Source organism: Lissotriton helveticus, chromosome 3_2, assembly GCF_964261635.1.
Source record: "Lissotriton helveticus chromosome 3_2, aLisHel1.1, whole genome shotgun sequence".
Lineage (NCBI taxonomy): Eukaryota > Metazoa > Chordata > Amphibia > Caudata > Salamandridae > Lissotriton > Lissotriton helveticus.
In genome coordinates, this window is record NC_136062.1 from 490795640 (window position 1) to 490811024 (window position 15385).

Genomic DNA, 15385 nt, shown 5'->3' on the forward strand with positions numbered 1-15385 from the left:
CTGTTTGCTAGGGAATGACTTGGAGGACTCCCCTTGGGAAAAGGTGGAGAAAACGACTCACCTGAAGATGGTGGGTCTACCTGACTGGGCGTGCGTGACCACCCGGTCAATGGCAGCCAGTAGGGGTGATCAAGAGGTCCTGGGGCCTGAAGGAGAGGCCCAGGAACCGGCCTTAGAGAGAAGGCGCAGGGGGCACGGGAAACCGGCCCCTGCTGTTCCCACGGTCCAGGAGGAAGCACACCCTGAGGGGGATGCCCTGGAGCCTACTGGGGAACAGATTGCCGAACTGGGGGACCTGCCTGAGCTGACCCATTGGCAGCAAGAAGGAGGCCCCTCCAGGGAGGAATTCTGCAGGGAGCAGAAGGAATGCCCTTCTCTCGTGGGTATGCGGCAGCAGGCTGCAGACCAGGCCAATGGTGTTCAGGCCAAAACACATTATGTGTACTGGGAGAATGACCTCCTGTATTCAGAGCCTAAGGCTGCTGAACCTGGGTCAGCCCGTGTGCTGGTGGTACCCCAGAAGTTCAGAGCCTTCCTACTGGGGCTGGCTCATGATGTGCCTTTAGCAGGACATTTGGGGATGGACAAGACCTATGACAGGCTTGTCACCCACTTTTACTGGCCCCAAATGCACAAGAGCTCAGATGCTCATTGTAGGACCTGTCCAACTTGCCAGGCAAGTGGGAAGTGTGGAGGGAAGAACAAGGCTCCCCTCCAACCCTTCCCTGTGGTCAGTACTCCATTCCAACGGGTGGGTATTGACATTGTTGGGCCTCTGGACCCCAAGACAGCCATGGGCAACAGGTTCATCCTGGTCTTGGTGGACCATGCCGCCCGGTACCCTGAAGCCATCCCTCTGAGGACAGTGACGGCCCCCGTGGTGGGACGTGCACTGATGGGAATTTTCTCCAGAGTGGGATTCCCTCTAGAGGTGGGACAGGGGGACCAACTTCATATCCAAATATATGAAGTCCCTTTGGCAAGAGTGTGGTGTAACCTACAAGTTCACCACCCCTTACCATCCCCAAGGAAATGGGTTGGTTGAGAGATTCAACCGTACCCTGAAGGGCATGATCATGGGCCTGGAAGGTCCAATGAGGCGTAAGTGGGACATCCTCTTGCCATGCCTGCTCTTTGCATACCGTGAGGTGCCACAGAAGTCCCTAGGGTTCAGCCCCTTTGAACTGCTGTATGGTCACCCAGTGAGAGGACCACTGAGTTTGGTAAAGGAAGGCTGGGAGCAATCTCCCAGGAAACCTCCCCAGAATGTATATAGCTACATGCTGGCCTTCAGAAACCAGACCAGGCGCTTCAGAAAACTTGCTGAGGCAAATCTGGAAGCCAGCCAGGAAGAGATGAAGCGGTGGTACGACCAGAATGCCACTCTGGTGGAGCTTCAGCCTGGACAAGAGCTGTGGGTCTTGGCCCCAGTGGAGCCTTGTGCACTTCAGGATAAGTGGACAGGTCCATTTGAGGTTGTGGAGCGCAAGAGTCCGGTAACCTACTTGGTGGACATGCAGTCTCCCAGGAACCCTTTGAGGGTCCTACATGTTAACCGCCTAAAGCCCCACTTGAAAAGGTCCGAAGTGGGCATGTTGTTGGCAACTGATGATGGAATGGAGGAGGAGTCTGAGCCTCTACCGGACCTCTTAGTGGCTTCTGAGAAAGATGGGTCAGTGGATGGAGTTAACCTCTCACCCACCCTGACGCCTGAACAACAGGAAGACTGCCGCCAATTGCTGGGGCAGTTTCCAGATCTGTTCTCCCTGGTTCCTGGTGTCACAGATTGGTGCATCCATGATGTGGACACAGGAGACAGCTTACCTGTGAAGCATAAGGCCTACCGTGTAACTGACAGGGTCAGGGCCTGCATCAAGGAGGAGGTCTCCAAGATGCTTGCGCTTAGGGTGGTTGAGTCCTCCAGCAGTCCTTGGTCCAGCCCCGTGGTCTTGGTCCCAAAGGCTGCTGCGCCGGGAGCCACACCTGAACTCCGGTTCTGTGTGGACTACAGAGGACTCAATTAAGTCACCAAGACTGACGCGCACCCTATCCCCAGAGCTGATGAGCTCATTGATCGGCTAGGGGCTGCCCGGTTTCTCAGCACGTTTGATTTAACGTCTGGGTACTGGCAGATTGCCTTGACCGATGGGGCAAAGGAGAGGTCAGCATTCTCCACACCAGATGGGCATTTCCAGTTCCGGGTTATGCCATTTGGAATGAAGAATGCCCCTGCCACCTTTCAGAGGTTGGTCAACCAGGTATTGGCTGGGCTGGATGAGTTCAGTGCCGCCTACCTGGATGACATCGTAGTGTTCAGTGGTACCTGGCCAGAACACCTGCGACACCTCTGGGAAGTGTTGACGGCCCTGCGCAAGGCAGGCCTCACAATCAAGGCAAGCAAGTGCCAGATTGGGCAGGGTTCAGTGGTGTACTTGGGACACCAAGTGGGGAGTGGCAAGGTGGCACCCTTGCAACCCAAAATTGAGACCATCCTGGCTTGGGAACCCCCCAAGACCCAGACTGCAGTGAGAGCCTTCCTGGGGCTCACTGGGTATTACAGGAGGTTTGTCAAGGGCTATGGCACTATTGTGACCCCCTTGACAGAGCTGACTTCTAAGAAGCAGCCCAGGAATGTGATTTGGACTGACACCTGTCAGAAGGCTTTTGACACCCTGAAGACTGCCATGTGCACGGCGCCCGTGCTCCTGGCTCCTGATTTCTCCAAGGAATTCATAGTGCAAACAGACGCTTCAGAGCATGGTGTAGGGGCTGTTCTCTCACAGATGACTGAGGAGGGCTGGGACCAACCTGTAGCCTTCATCAGTCGGAGGTTACTTCCACGGGAAAGTAGGTGGAGTGCAATAGAGCGAGAAGCATTTGCTGTGGTCTGGGCACTGAAGAAGCCAAGACCCTACTTGTTTGGGTCTCACTTCCGGGTTCAGACAGACCACAGGCCCCTCAGATGGTTGATGCAAATGAGGGGTGAAAACCCAAAACTGTTGAGGTGGTCCATCTCCCTACAGGGTATGGACTTCACGGTGGAACATCGCCCTGGCACAGATCACGCCAATGCTGACGGTCTGTCCAGGTTTTTCCGCCTTAGTGATGTGGAACTCCCTGTGGAAGGGTAGTTCCCCCCACATTTCAGCTGGAGGGGACACGTGTTAGACCTGGCACCTTGGCGTGAGTTTCCCATCCACTTTTTGCTGTTGTGCCTCAGATGTTTTTGCTGGTGTCCGCTGCTCAGGGCACTGCGCCACGGCCAAACCGTGCCGCAGTGCAAGTGCTCCCTACTGTAAAGTGTACATGTGATTGATGTCCATGATTGGTTCATTGGATTTACTGTCAGTCCCCAGTAAAGTGCACCAGGAGTGCCAGGGCATGTGAATGCCAATACTGCTAGTGGGCCTGCAGCGCTGGTTGCGCCACCCACAGAAGCAGCCTTTTAAAATGTGTCTAGGGTCTGCCATGTCAGAACCTGCGTGCAGTCTGGTACTGTCATGCTGGCTGGGCAAGTGCACACACTTGCCAGCCCCTAAACCTTCCCTTAACTTCATATTAGTCACCCCTATGGTAGGCCTGAGGGCAGGGTGCATTGTAAGTGTAAGGTAGGACATGCTCTGATGTGTTTGGCATGTCCTAATAGTGAATTATTGCCAAATTCGTTTTTCACTATTGTAAGGCTATCTGTTCCCTTTAGGCCAGATGGGCTGCTGGAATTATTACACTCTATAATCCCAGCATAAGAGGGGAACATGGTAGAAATTAGTGTTTAGTATGCCTGAACTCAGAATAATAAAATACTTCTTTTAGTAAAGTTAATTTTAATATCCTGTGTTTGCAAATGCTACTTTTAGAAAGATAGCATTTGCTTGCCTAACCATTTCAGCCCGCCTCTGCTTTGTGTGTATCTGACTGTCTGAGTTGTATGAGTGACAGGGCTGGGAGGTGACAGGTGGTGAATGGCAGGATGACACCTTAGTGGGAGGTGGGAGTTTCCCTGAACTATGCATCAGGCTGTGCTCTGCCACCACAATGCTGGCTCCGCCCCCCTGGGGAGCGACTGATGACTCAGCCTGCACCTGGGGGAAGGACCGAAGCTTGTCAACAAAGTGCTCCTGGCTGCCCCTGTCCACACAATGCTGGCTCCGCCCCCCTGGGGAGCGGCTGATGTGCCTGTCCTCACACTGAATGCAGAAGCCAGAAGTACCCCCAACAAGTGCTCAGGGGCTGAGAGCAGTTATGCAAAGGCCCCCCTGGCCTGTAAGAACAAAAGAAACTGGGTATAAAAGTAGGAGCCCTGCTCCTTGTAAATTAGAATCCTGTTTTACCACGAAGGACCTCTGCCCGACTAGAAGGAGAAGAGACGCTGGGAGGACTGGCCTGCTGCTTGCCTTGCTGAGAAAGGAGAGAAGACTTGCTGAGAAAAGACTTTGCTTCTTTGTGCTTTAAACATTCTCCAAGGGCTTGATTGAGCTTGCCCCCTGACCTGGACCCCAGGACTAGTGGGTCCTTGGTGCTTTTGCTCGTCTTGATTTTCGAGCCGTGTGTGCTTCCCTGCTGGAGCCAGACTGCGCCCCTCATCGCCCCCTCCTAGGGCTGTGGCACTCGGGAGCTTGCCAGCCTCTGCCCTGTGAGAGCCTCGCTCCGACCGGAGTCGCTCTCTGCCCCCAGGCTTGGCTTCCTGCTCCTCTGCCCCTTGCCTGCTACTGGAGTGCCTTGAAGCGCTCTCCCCCCTCCCGCCGGAATTTCCTTTGTGGATTGTGATCCACGCCGGGTCGACAGCTGCACAGTCCGTGCCCTGTGACCCCGCTTCGCAATCCCCGAGGTTTTGCCAGGCCGCGCCGCCCCCGCTGAGGAGACCCCCGCACCGTCGTGCCAAGGGTCGCGGGCCACGCCTGCCTGGCTACATACGCCCGCTGGCGTCAAGATCCGAGAGTGCCCCCATCGTTAGAGTCGCACAAGCCTGTGCCGACTCTCGCCAAAGAAGAAGAAGAAGTGCGCCTTAAATCACCACCAGGCCCGGGGCCTGCAACTCCTTCTTTCCCCGTCATCGCTCCCTGCCTGGGAGCTGCGCAGAGAAGCCTCCGTGTGCCCGCAGCCCCCACGGGTGAGTAGAGCTGTGTGCTCTGTCAGTACTCCCCGTCAGGGACCCCGAGCTCCCCCCTACCTGCTGCACTGCTTCCAGAGCCCTCCCGCACCGCTGGGCCGGCCCGCCTTTAACTCTGTCCTCGAGCCGAGAGGAAGAGCCGGGGCCGGCACAGGCGTGCTCACGCCCGATGCGTGAGAGTTGGTAGGGGCTGTGTCAGTTTCACCCTTGAAGGCAGGAGAGGCGCTGCAAGGCACGCCGAAGGCCCGGGGAGGGTCCCAAAGCCCCAGAACAGAGAGAGACTATCCTTTGAAAGGGGATAACACGGAGAGAACACTTAAAGAACTATTTTTCTGAAGGAAAGCAATTGAATTATTTTTGAACCAGCAAACAACCATTGAAAGCTACAACTAAGAACCTTTGCCTATTTACAACCTGTGGTGCAACAAAAACGTTATTTGGTCTTGTGATAAGTCTGTTGAGTTACATATATATATTTTTACATAAAGAAGTGTATTTTTATATATTTACAGCCGGGTGTCCATTTGTGGGGGGATTGGTATATTTTACTGTGTGTGTGATTACAAATGCTTAACTGAATAACGCCTGAAGATTAGCCTTGGCTGCTCACGCCACGCACCTAGAGGGTGAGCAAGGGTAATTCTAAGGGGTCATCCTTTGCCCTGACTTAGAGGAGAGGGTCCCTGCTTGTCACAAGTGCATACTTGCGTCAACCAGAGACCCCCAATTCTAACACTCCCGCCCTATAAAGACGGGCAGTCGTAGTCATTTTTTACTGTTTCTTACCGGCAGAAGCCTCCCATAGTGAGGGGAGCATTATATTTATATTTAGAAAAAGAAAATCCAGTGCCACAGTCTTAATTTTGTAAAGAAAACAATTACTCTGTGCTCTGGAGCTGCGCCATGCTACCACAGCCCTGTAGCACAGTGTGATATGCATCGCCGCCATAACGGCGGGCCCTGCCAATGCTTTTATAAACAATCGCCAGCTTGACAGTCATTTATAAATTAGGGGGTGCTTTCTTTCTTGGCGTATGGAGCTGTTTCGCCATGGGGAAGACTGAGAATGGCTAATGACCATAATAGATAATGGGCTGATGGTCATAAAGGACTGAGAGTCATAAAGGACTGAGCACCATAACGGGCTGAGAGCCATAAAGGGCTGAGAGCCATAAAGGACTGAGAGTCATAAAGGACTGAGAGCCATAAAGGACTGAGAGCCATAAAGGGCTGAGAGCCATAAAGGACTGAGAGTCATAAAGGACTGCGAGTCATAAAGAACTGCTGGTCACAAAGGGCTGAGAGTCATAAATGACTGGGAGCCATAAATGATTGATGGCCATAAAGGACTTAGAGTCATAAAGGACTTAGAGTCATAAAGAGCTGAGAGTCATAAAGGACTGAGAGTCACAAAGGGCTGAGAGTCACAAAGGGCTGAGAGTCATAAATGACTGGCAGCCATAAATGATTGATGGCCATAAAGGACTTAGAGTCATAAAGAGCTGAGAGCCATAAAGGACTGAGAGTCATAAAGGACTGAGAGTCACAAAGGGCTGAGAGCCATAAAGGACTGAGAGCCATAAAGGACCAAGAGCCATAAAGGACCAAGAGTCACAAAGGGCTGAGAGCCATAAAGGACCGAGAGTCATAAAGGGCTGAGAGCCATAAAGGACCGAGAGTCATAAAGGACCGAGACGCATAAAGGGCTAAGAGCCATAAAGGACTAAGAGCCATAAAGGACAGAGTCACAAAGGTCTGTGAGCCATAAAGGACCGAGAGTCATAAAGGACTGCGAGTCATAAAGGACTGCGAGTCATAAAGGACTGCGAGCCATAAAGGACTGAGAGTCACAAAGGGCTGAGAGCCATAAAGGACTGAGAGCCATAAAGAACTGAGAGCCATAAAGGACTGAGAGCCATAAAGGACCGAGAGTCATAAAGGACCAAGAGTCATAAAGGGCTGAGAGCCATAAAGGACCGAGAGTCATAGAGGGCTGAGAGCCATAAAGGACTAAGCGCCATAAAGGACTGAGAGTCACAAAGGGCTGAGAGACATAAAGGACTGAGAGCCATAAAGGACTGAGAGCCATAAAGGACTGAGAGCCATAAAGAACTGAGAGCCATAAAGGACTGAGAGCCATAAAGGACCGAGAGTCATAAAGGACTGAGAGCCATAAAGGACTGAGAGTCATAAAGGACTGCGAGCCATAAAGGACCGAGAGTCATAAAGGACTGAGAGTCATAAAGAACTGAGAGCCATAAAGGACTGAGAGCCATAAAGAACTGAGAGCCATAAAGGACCTAGAGCCATAAAGGATTGAGAGCCATAAAGGACCGAGAGTCATAAAGGACTGAGAGCCATAAAGGACCGAGAGTCATAAAGGACTGCGAGTCATAAAGAACTGAGAGCCATAAAGGACTGAGAGTCATAAAAGACTGAGAGCCATAAAGGACCGAGAGTCATAAAGGACTGCGAGTCATAAAGAACTGATGGTCACAAAGGGCTGAGAGTCATAAATGACTGGGAGCCATAAATGATTGATGGCCATAAAGGACTTAGAGTCATAAAGGACTTAGAGTCATAAAGAGCTGAGAGCCATAAAGGACTGAGAGTCATAAAGGACTGAGAGTCATAAAGCGCTGAGAGCCATAAAGGACTGAGAGCCATAAAGGACAGAGAGTCACAAAGGGCTGAGAGCCATAAAGCACCGAGAGTCATAAAGGACTGAGAGCCATAAAGGACTAAGAGCCATAAAGGACTGAGAGTCACGAAGGGCTGAGAGCCATAAAGCACCGAGAGTCATAATCATTTATGGCTCCCAGTCATCTATGACTCTCAGCCCTTTGTGACCATCAGTTCTTTATGACTCGCAGTCCTTTATGACTCTCAGTCCTTTATGAATCTCAGTCCTTTATGGCTCTCAGTCCTTTATGACTCTCAGCCCTTTATGGGTCTCAGATCTTTATGACTCTTAGTCCTTTATGACCATCAGTTCTTTATGACTCTAAGAGTCATAAAGAGCTGAGACCCATAAAGGGCTGAGAGTCATAAAGGACTGAGAGCCATAAAGGACTGAGCGCCATAAAGAACTGATGGTCACAAAGGGCTGAGAGGCATAAATGAATAGGAGCCATACATGATTGATGGCCATAAAGGACTTTGAGTCATAAAGAACTGATGGTCATAAAGGACTAAGGGCCATATGTATCAAGCAAAATTGCGATCGCAATTGCCGAAATTCGCAGAATTTCTGCATTTGTGATCACAATTTTGCTTTGTGGTATGTATGAGGCACATCTGCGTGCAAAATAAGGAATCGCAAAATTTGCGATTCCTTATTTTGCAATTGCATTTAAGGAATCGCAAATTTTGCGATTCCTTAAATGGCAATGCAAGAAGCACCAAAAAAGTGCAATTTGGCCTTAATAAATCGTAAATTACCACCAACTTCAAGTTGGTGGTAATTTGCAATTACTGTGAAAAATGCACTTTTTTGCCTTTTTCAAAGTGCAATGTGAAGCACATAAATGCCCTTAGGGCATGTATGTGCGCCACATGTGCACCCATGCTTATTTCAGGGGTGCAACAGGGTGACCTTTTGACACCCTTACACCCTTGAAATTGCATTCTCAATTTGCGATTCGCTAATTGCGAATCGCAAATTGAGAATGTCTTCCCATTCATTCCTATGGGCCTCGAGGCCCATAGGAATGAATAGGGAGGTATTCCTTAATTGCGAATCACAATTTGAGATACACAATTAAGGAATATGTAGGATTCTCAAAATGTATTGCAAATCCTACATACATAGCATTTTGCGATTCTCAAATAGCGATTCGCAAAAAATCGCTATTTGAGAATCGCAAAATGACTTTTTGATACATATGGCCCTGAGTGTCATAAAGGGCTGAGAGCCATAGAGGGCTGATGTTCATAAAGGACCGAGATCCATAAAGGACTGAGAGTCATAAAGGGTTGAGAGCCGTAGAGGACTGAGAGTCATAAAGGCCTGAGAGCCATAAATGACTGAGAGACATAAAGGATTGGTGGTCACAAAGGACTAATGGTCATAAAGGGCTGAGTCAAAAAGAACTGCTAGTCATAGAGGACTGAGAGGCACCTGGACACCTTCCTTGCCTCTTGCCTGTGACCTCCAGTTTCTGCTTGTTCCAGACTGATCCAGTGACACCGCAAATCTCTGGGTTTTCCCTCTGTTGTTTCCCAACCAGGTTTTCCCACTCTCTGTTCTTCCTGTCAACAGTAGCCCCCCCACCCAGGACCTACTTACTGTATGCAGCATCATGACTGTGCATAGGACGCCTGCAGCGAGCGCACCGCTGGTGTGCCAAAGGCAATCCTGTCTTTGCCCATCCGCACCTGGATCCGCGCCCAGCGCCACAACCCCTGGCCCTCCCACCCCCAAGAAGATACACCATCATTGAACTCTACACCCTAAAACCCCAGACACTGCAACAAACAATGCCATTGCACTGTCCCACGCTCCACTGTAAGACCTTTCACCTGCACCCACTGCCACTTTACCTGCCATTGCACTCACACCGACTCACCGATGAACCCCACCCGGAACACACTGCAGACACCACCTGAAAGAAAACACCAAATCGCATGTGCCCTTTTCAACACACGCTCACTATGCAGGCATTCCACTGAATTATGGGACCTCATCGCCTCTCTCACAGCCAACATCGTCTTCCTCACTGAGATCTGGCTCAACTCCTCATCTGCCCCAGACATTACCACAGCGATTCCCAATGGATATAAAAATCATGGACCAGGACCGCACCATCAAACCAGGAGGAAGAACAGCCGTCATCCACAAAGAAACCACGCAGTGTACCACCACCGACAACTCCACCACCGCTGTGGAACATCTCAACTTCAAGCTCCACACAGACGACAGGACAACCATCAGAGGCACCTTCGCATACCAACCCTCAGGCCCATGCTCCAGCTTCTGCAACACCATTGCAGACTTCATTGCACCCCTAGCCCTAGACTCCAAGGACTACATCTTCCTCGGCGACCAAAATTTTCATATCTACAACCCGAGTGACAAAAATGCAGCACACCTCCTCAACAGTATGAGCAGCCTTGTTTTGACCAAGATCATCCACACCCCTACACACACCACAGAACACACGCTGGACCTAATTTTCACCTCCAGCTACTGCATCAAATACAGCCTTGTCACAGTACTCACATGGACCGATGACTCTATCGTCCACTTCAGCATCTCCAGCCCCCACACCATGACTCCCAAGATGACCAACACCCCCCCATCAGAGGTGGAAGAAAACTCTGAGACCAGCTGGGCAAATGCGCTCGACACCTCCAACCCAGGTACCGCCACCAACCTCAAACAGGGAGTGAAAAAGTTCAACGCCTCGATCACCTATTGTGCAGACAGCATTGTCCCCATGAAGGGCAACATCCAGAGGAAATCCTCCAAAAAGGCCAGCTGATACACCCAGGAACTCAGAATAATGAAACAAAACAGCAAACAGTTGGAGAAGAGATGGCGCACCCACAAGGATACCTCAGACAGAGCAGCAAGCAAGACCTCTCTCACCTTGCCACCGCCTGCTAAGGGCAACAGAGAAGACAGCCCTTGTCGCACGCATCTAAACCAGTGCCAACACCAACAAACTGTTCAACATTGTTAAGAAATTCTACTAAACAGCGGCCAGTGAGAACAACATCACATCCTCACAGGAGCTATAAGACAATGTTGCTCACTACTGCCATGACAAGATCGCAACCATATACAGAAACTTCAAACCCCAACCCACACCTACGTACTTCCTCAACTGATAAGCCACTACCGTAACTGCCACAAACCGCAATGACCACCTGGAACTTCCTCTCCACCCAGCACACCACTTCCACCATAAAATCCATCCACTCGGTAGCTCTCAGACACACATGCCCGCACCGCATCTTCAACCTCAGAAATGAAAGGATCGGCTAGAAACTCACCACCTTACTCAACACCTCTATCACCACCACAACATTTCCTAGCACCTGGAAACACGCCAAAGTCAGACCACTATCAAAAAACCCTCCGCCAACCCCAGTAAATTAAAAACCTACCACCCAATCTCCCTGCTCCCATTCTCAGAAACTGGAAAAGATAATCAATAATCAATAAATGACTCACCTGGAGCGGAACCAGCTACTCAACGTATTCCATTTCAGCTTCCACTGCAATCACAGCACCAAAACCGCCCTGATCACAGCCATCAGCAACATCCAAACCCTCATCGAATGAGGAGAAACAGTAGCTTGGATCCTCTTCGATCTCTCCTCAGCCTTCAAAACTGTATCACAACGCACACTGATCAAAAGACTCCACCACATCGGCATCCAATGGGATGCACTCAGATGGATCACCTCCTTCTTAACTGGAAGAACGCAGCGGATCCATCTCCCACCTTTCACCTTTGAACACAAGGAGATCACCTGTGGTGTCCCAGGTTCATTCCTCAGGACCACACTCTTCAACGCATATGTATCTCCCGCTGGCCACCAAATTTTCTGAGCAGACGACTCTCAATTCATCTCACTCACCGACGACCACACCACCACTGGAACCAACTTCCGCAGATGCATGTCAAACATTACTGACTGGATGAAGAACAACTGCCTGCAGCTGAACACACACAAGACGGTTGTACTGATCTTCGGCACTAGCAACAACACATGAAAGTACTCCTGCAGACATCAGCCCTAGGACCCACACCCATTCCTTCTAACCATGTCAGAAACACCGTAAACCTCATTGACAACAAGCTCGCCATGAAATCACAGATCAACGCTGTCTCCTCCGCCTGCACCTCCCACTGTGCATACTACGCAAGATCTTCAAGTGGCTACCACTACACACGAGACGCACCGTAATACAGGCCCTCATTACCAGCCGACTGGACTATAGCAACACTCTCTACATCGGAATCGCCGCACACCTCCTGCAGAGACTTCAGACCATACAGAACACCGCAGCTAGACACATACTCTGCCTTCCTTGACTAACCCATATCACACCCCAACTCAGGAAACTCCACTGGCTCCCCGTACAGAAGAGATGCCGATACAAGCTGCTGACCCACCACACAAGGACCCGCATGCATTAACTACCGCCTGAACTTCCACCAACCATCAAGAAGACCTGGATGTTTGAATGAGCCTCCGGGACCTGCAAGCGCCTGGTTACCCTATCGGGTGATTAGACACGCTTAACAAATCCTGATGAATTGATTGTCCTGAGTGGAGGTGCTCCCTACCAGGCATGACCTGGGAGAATGAGCCCCTCTCGCCTTTGTGTCCCCTGGGGAGTGTGCTCACTCATACATTTCCTCACAGAGATACATATCTACCAGGCCTGATCTCAGGGAGGGGGCATGCACTGTGTGTGGGGGCAGGGGTGAAGAATGCGATCAGATATATCCTCTTGGAGGGAGGGAAGGGGGGTTGAGAGAGAGGTGTGCCATACGTGACCTGAGCCTTCTTTTGTTGACTTGCTGTAGATAAGCCGGGGCCGCCTCAAAGTGTAAAGATTGTGGAGGTTTGGGGGTTCAATGTCGCCCTGGAGTGGGAGCCCCCCAAAGATGACGGGAACTGTGAAATCACGGGATACACCATCCAGAAGGCAGACAAGAAAACCATGGTGAGATTCGCCACCCTATCTTCTTCTGTGCACTCACCCCATCTTTCCTCTCCACTCACCCTCCACCTACCATCTCCACTGACACTGCATCTCTTCTCTCCACTGACACTGAATATCTTCTCTTCTCTCACCCTCCTCCTCTCGACTGACACTGCAGCTCTCCTCCCCAGGCACACTGCATCTCTCCTCTCTACTGACACTGCATCTCTTCTCTCCACTGACACTGCATCTCTTCTCTCTACTGACACTGCATCTCTTCTCTCTACTGACACTGCATCTCTTCTCTCCACTGACACTGCATCTCTTCTCTCCTTCTCTCCACTCACCCTCCTCCTCTCTACTGACACTGCATCTCTTCTCTCCACTGACACTGCATCTCTTCTCTCTACTGACACTGCATCTCTTCTCTCCACTGACACTGCATCTCTTCTCTCCACTGACACTGCATCTCTTCTCTCCACTGACACGACATCTCTTCTCTCCACTGACACTGCATCTCTTCCCTCCACTGACACTGCATCTCTTCTCTCCACTGACACTGCATCTCTTCTCTCTACTGACACGGCATCTCTTCTCTACACTGACACTGCATCTCTTCTCTCCACTAAGACTGCATCTCTTCTCGCCTTCTCTCCACTCACCCTCCTCCGCTCCTCTCTACTGACACTGCATCTCTCCTCTCCACTGACACTGCATCTCTTCTCTCCACCGACACTGCATCTCGTCTCTCCACTGACACTGCATCTCTTCTCTCTACTGACACTGCATCTCTTCTCTCCACTCACCCTCCACTGACACTGAATATCTTTTCTTCTCTTACCTCCTCCTCTCCACTGACACAGCATCTCTCCTCCCCACGGACACTGCATCTCTTCTCTCCACTGACACTGCATCTCTTCTCTCTACTGACACTGCATCTCTTCTCTCCACTGACACTACATCTCTTCTCTCCTTCTCTCCACTCACCCTCCTCCTCTCTACTGACACTGCATCTCTTCTCTCTACTGACACTGCATCTCTTCTCTCCACTGACACTGCATCTCTTCTCTCTACTGACACTGCATCTCTTCTCTCCACTGACACTGCATCTCTTCTCTCCACTGACACTGCATCTCTTCTCTCTACTGACACTGCATCTCTTCTCTCCACTGACACTGCATCTCTTCTCTCCACTGACACTGCATCTCTTCTCTCCACTGACACGACATCTCTTCTCTCCACTGACACTGCATCTCTTCCCTCCACTGACACTGCATCTCTTCTCTCCACTGACAATGCATCTCTTCTCTCTACTGACACGGCATCTCTTCTCTACACTGACACTGCATCTCTTCTCTCCACTAAGACTGCATCTCTTCTCGCCTTCTCTCCACTCACCCTCCTCCGCTCCTCTCTACTGACACTGCATCTCTCCTCTCCACTGACACTGCATCTCTTCTCTCCACCGACACTGCATCTCGTCTCTCCACTGACACTGCATCTCTTCTCTCTACTGACACTGCATCTCTTCTCTCCACTCACCCTCCACTGACACTGAATATCTTTTCTTCTCTTACCTCCTCCTCTCCACTGACACAGCATCTCTCCTCCCCACGGACACTGCATCTCTTCTCTCCACTGACACTGCATCTTTTCTCTCTACTGACACTGCATCTCTTCTCTCCACTGACACTACATCTCTTCTCTCCTTCTCTCCACTCACCCTCCTCCTCTCTACTGACACTGCATCTCTTCTCTCTACTGACACTGCATCTCTTCTCTCCACTGACACTGCATCTCTTCTCTCTACTGACACTGCATCTCTTCTCTCCACTGACACTGCATCTCTTCTCTCCACTGACACTACATCTCTTCTCTCCACTGACACTGCATCTCTTCTCTCCTTCTCTCCACCCACCCCTCCTCTCTGCTGACACTACATCTCTTCTCTCCACTGACACTGCATCTCTTCCCTCCACTGACACTGCATCTCTTCTCTCCACTGACACTGCATCTCTTCTCTCTACTGACACGGCATCTCTTCTCTCCACTGACACTGCATCTCTTCTCTCCACTAAGACTGCATCTCTTCTCTCCTTCTCTCCACTCACCCTCCTCCTCTCCTCTCTACTGACACTGCATCTCTCCTCTCCACTGACACTGCATCTCTTCTCTCCACTGACACTGCATCTCGTCTCTCCACTGACACTGCATCTCTTCTCTCTACTGACACTGCATCTCTTCTCTCCACTCACTCTCCTCCTCTCCTGTCTACAGACACTGCATCTCTCCTCTCCACTCTCCCTCCACCTGTCCTCTCCACTGACACTGCATCTCTTCTCTCCACTGACACTGCATCTCTCTCTCTCCACTAAGACTGCATCTCTTCTCTCCTTCTCTCCACTCACACTCCCCCTCTCCTCTCTACTGACACTGCATCTCTCCTCTCCACTGACACTGCATCTCTTCTCTCCACCGACACTGCATCTCTTCTCTCCACTGACACTGCATCTCTTCTCTCTACTGACACTGCATCTCTTCTCTTCACTGACACTGCATCTCTTCCCTCTACTGACACTGCATCTCTTCTCTCCACTGACACTGCATCTCTT

The 15385-nt window shown here is 50.8% G+C and overlaps 1 protein-coding gene across 1 annotated transcript in view; it reads left to right on the plus strand.

Moving 5' to 3' along the window:
* The window catches only part of MYBPC3 (myosin binding protein C3), a 365826-nt gene that overhangs the window by 315744 nt on the left and 34697 nt on the right, over positions 1–15385 (plus strand). The window contains exon 25 of the mRNA XM_078684451.1: positions 12655–12794. Within this exon, the coding sequence (XP_078540577.1) occupies positions 12655–12794 (140 nt within the window). The remainder of the gene's footprint in view (positions 1–12654; positions 12795–15385) is intronic.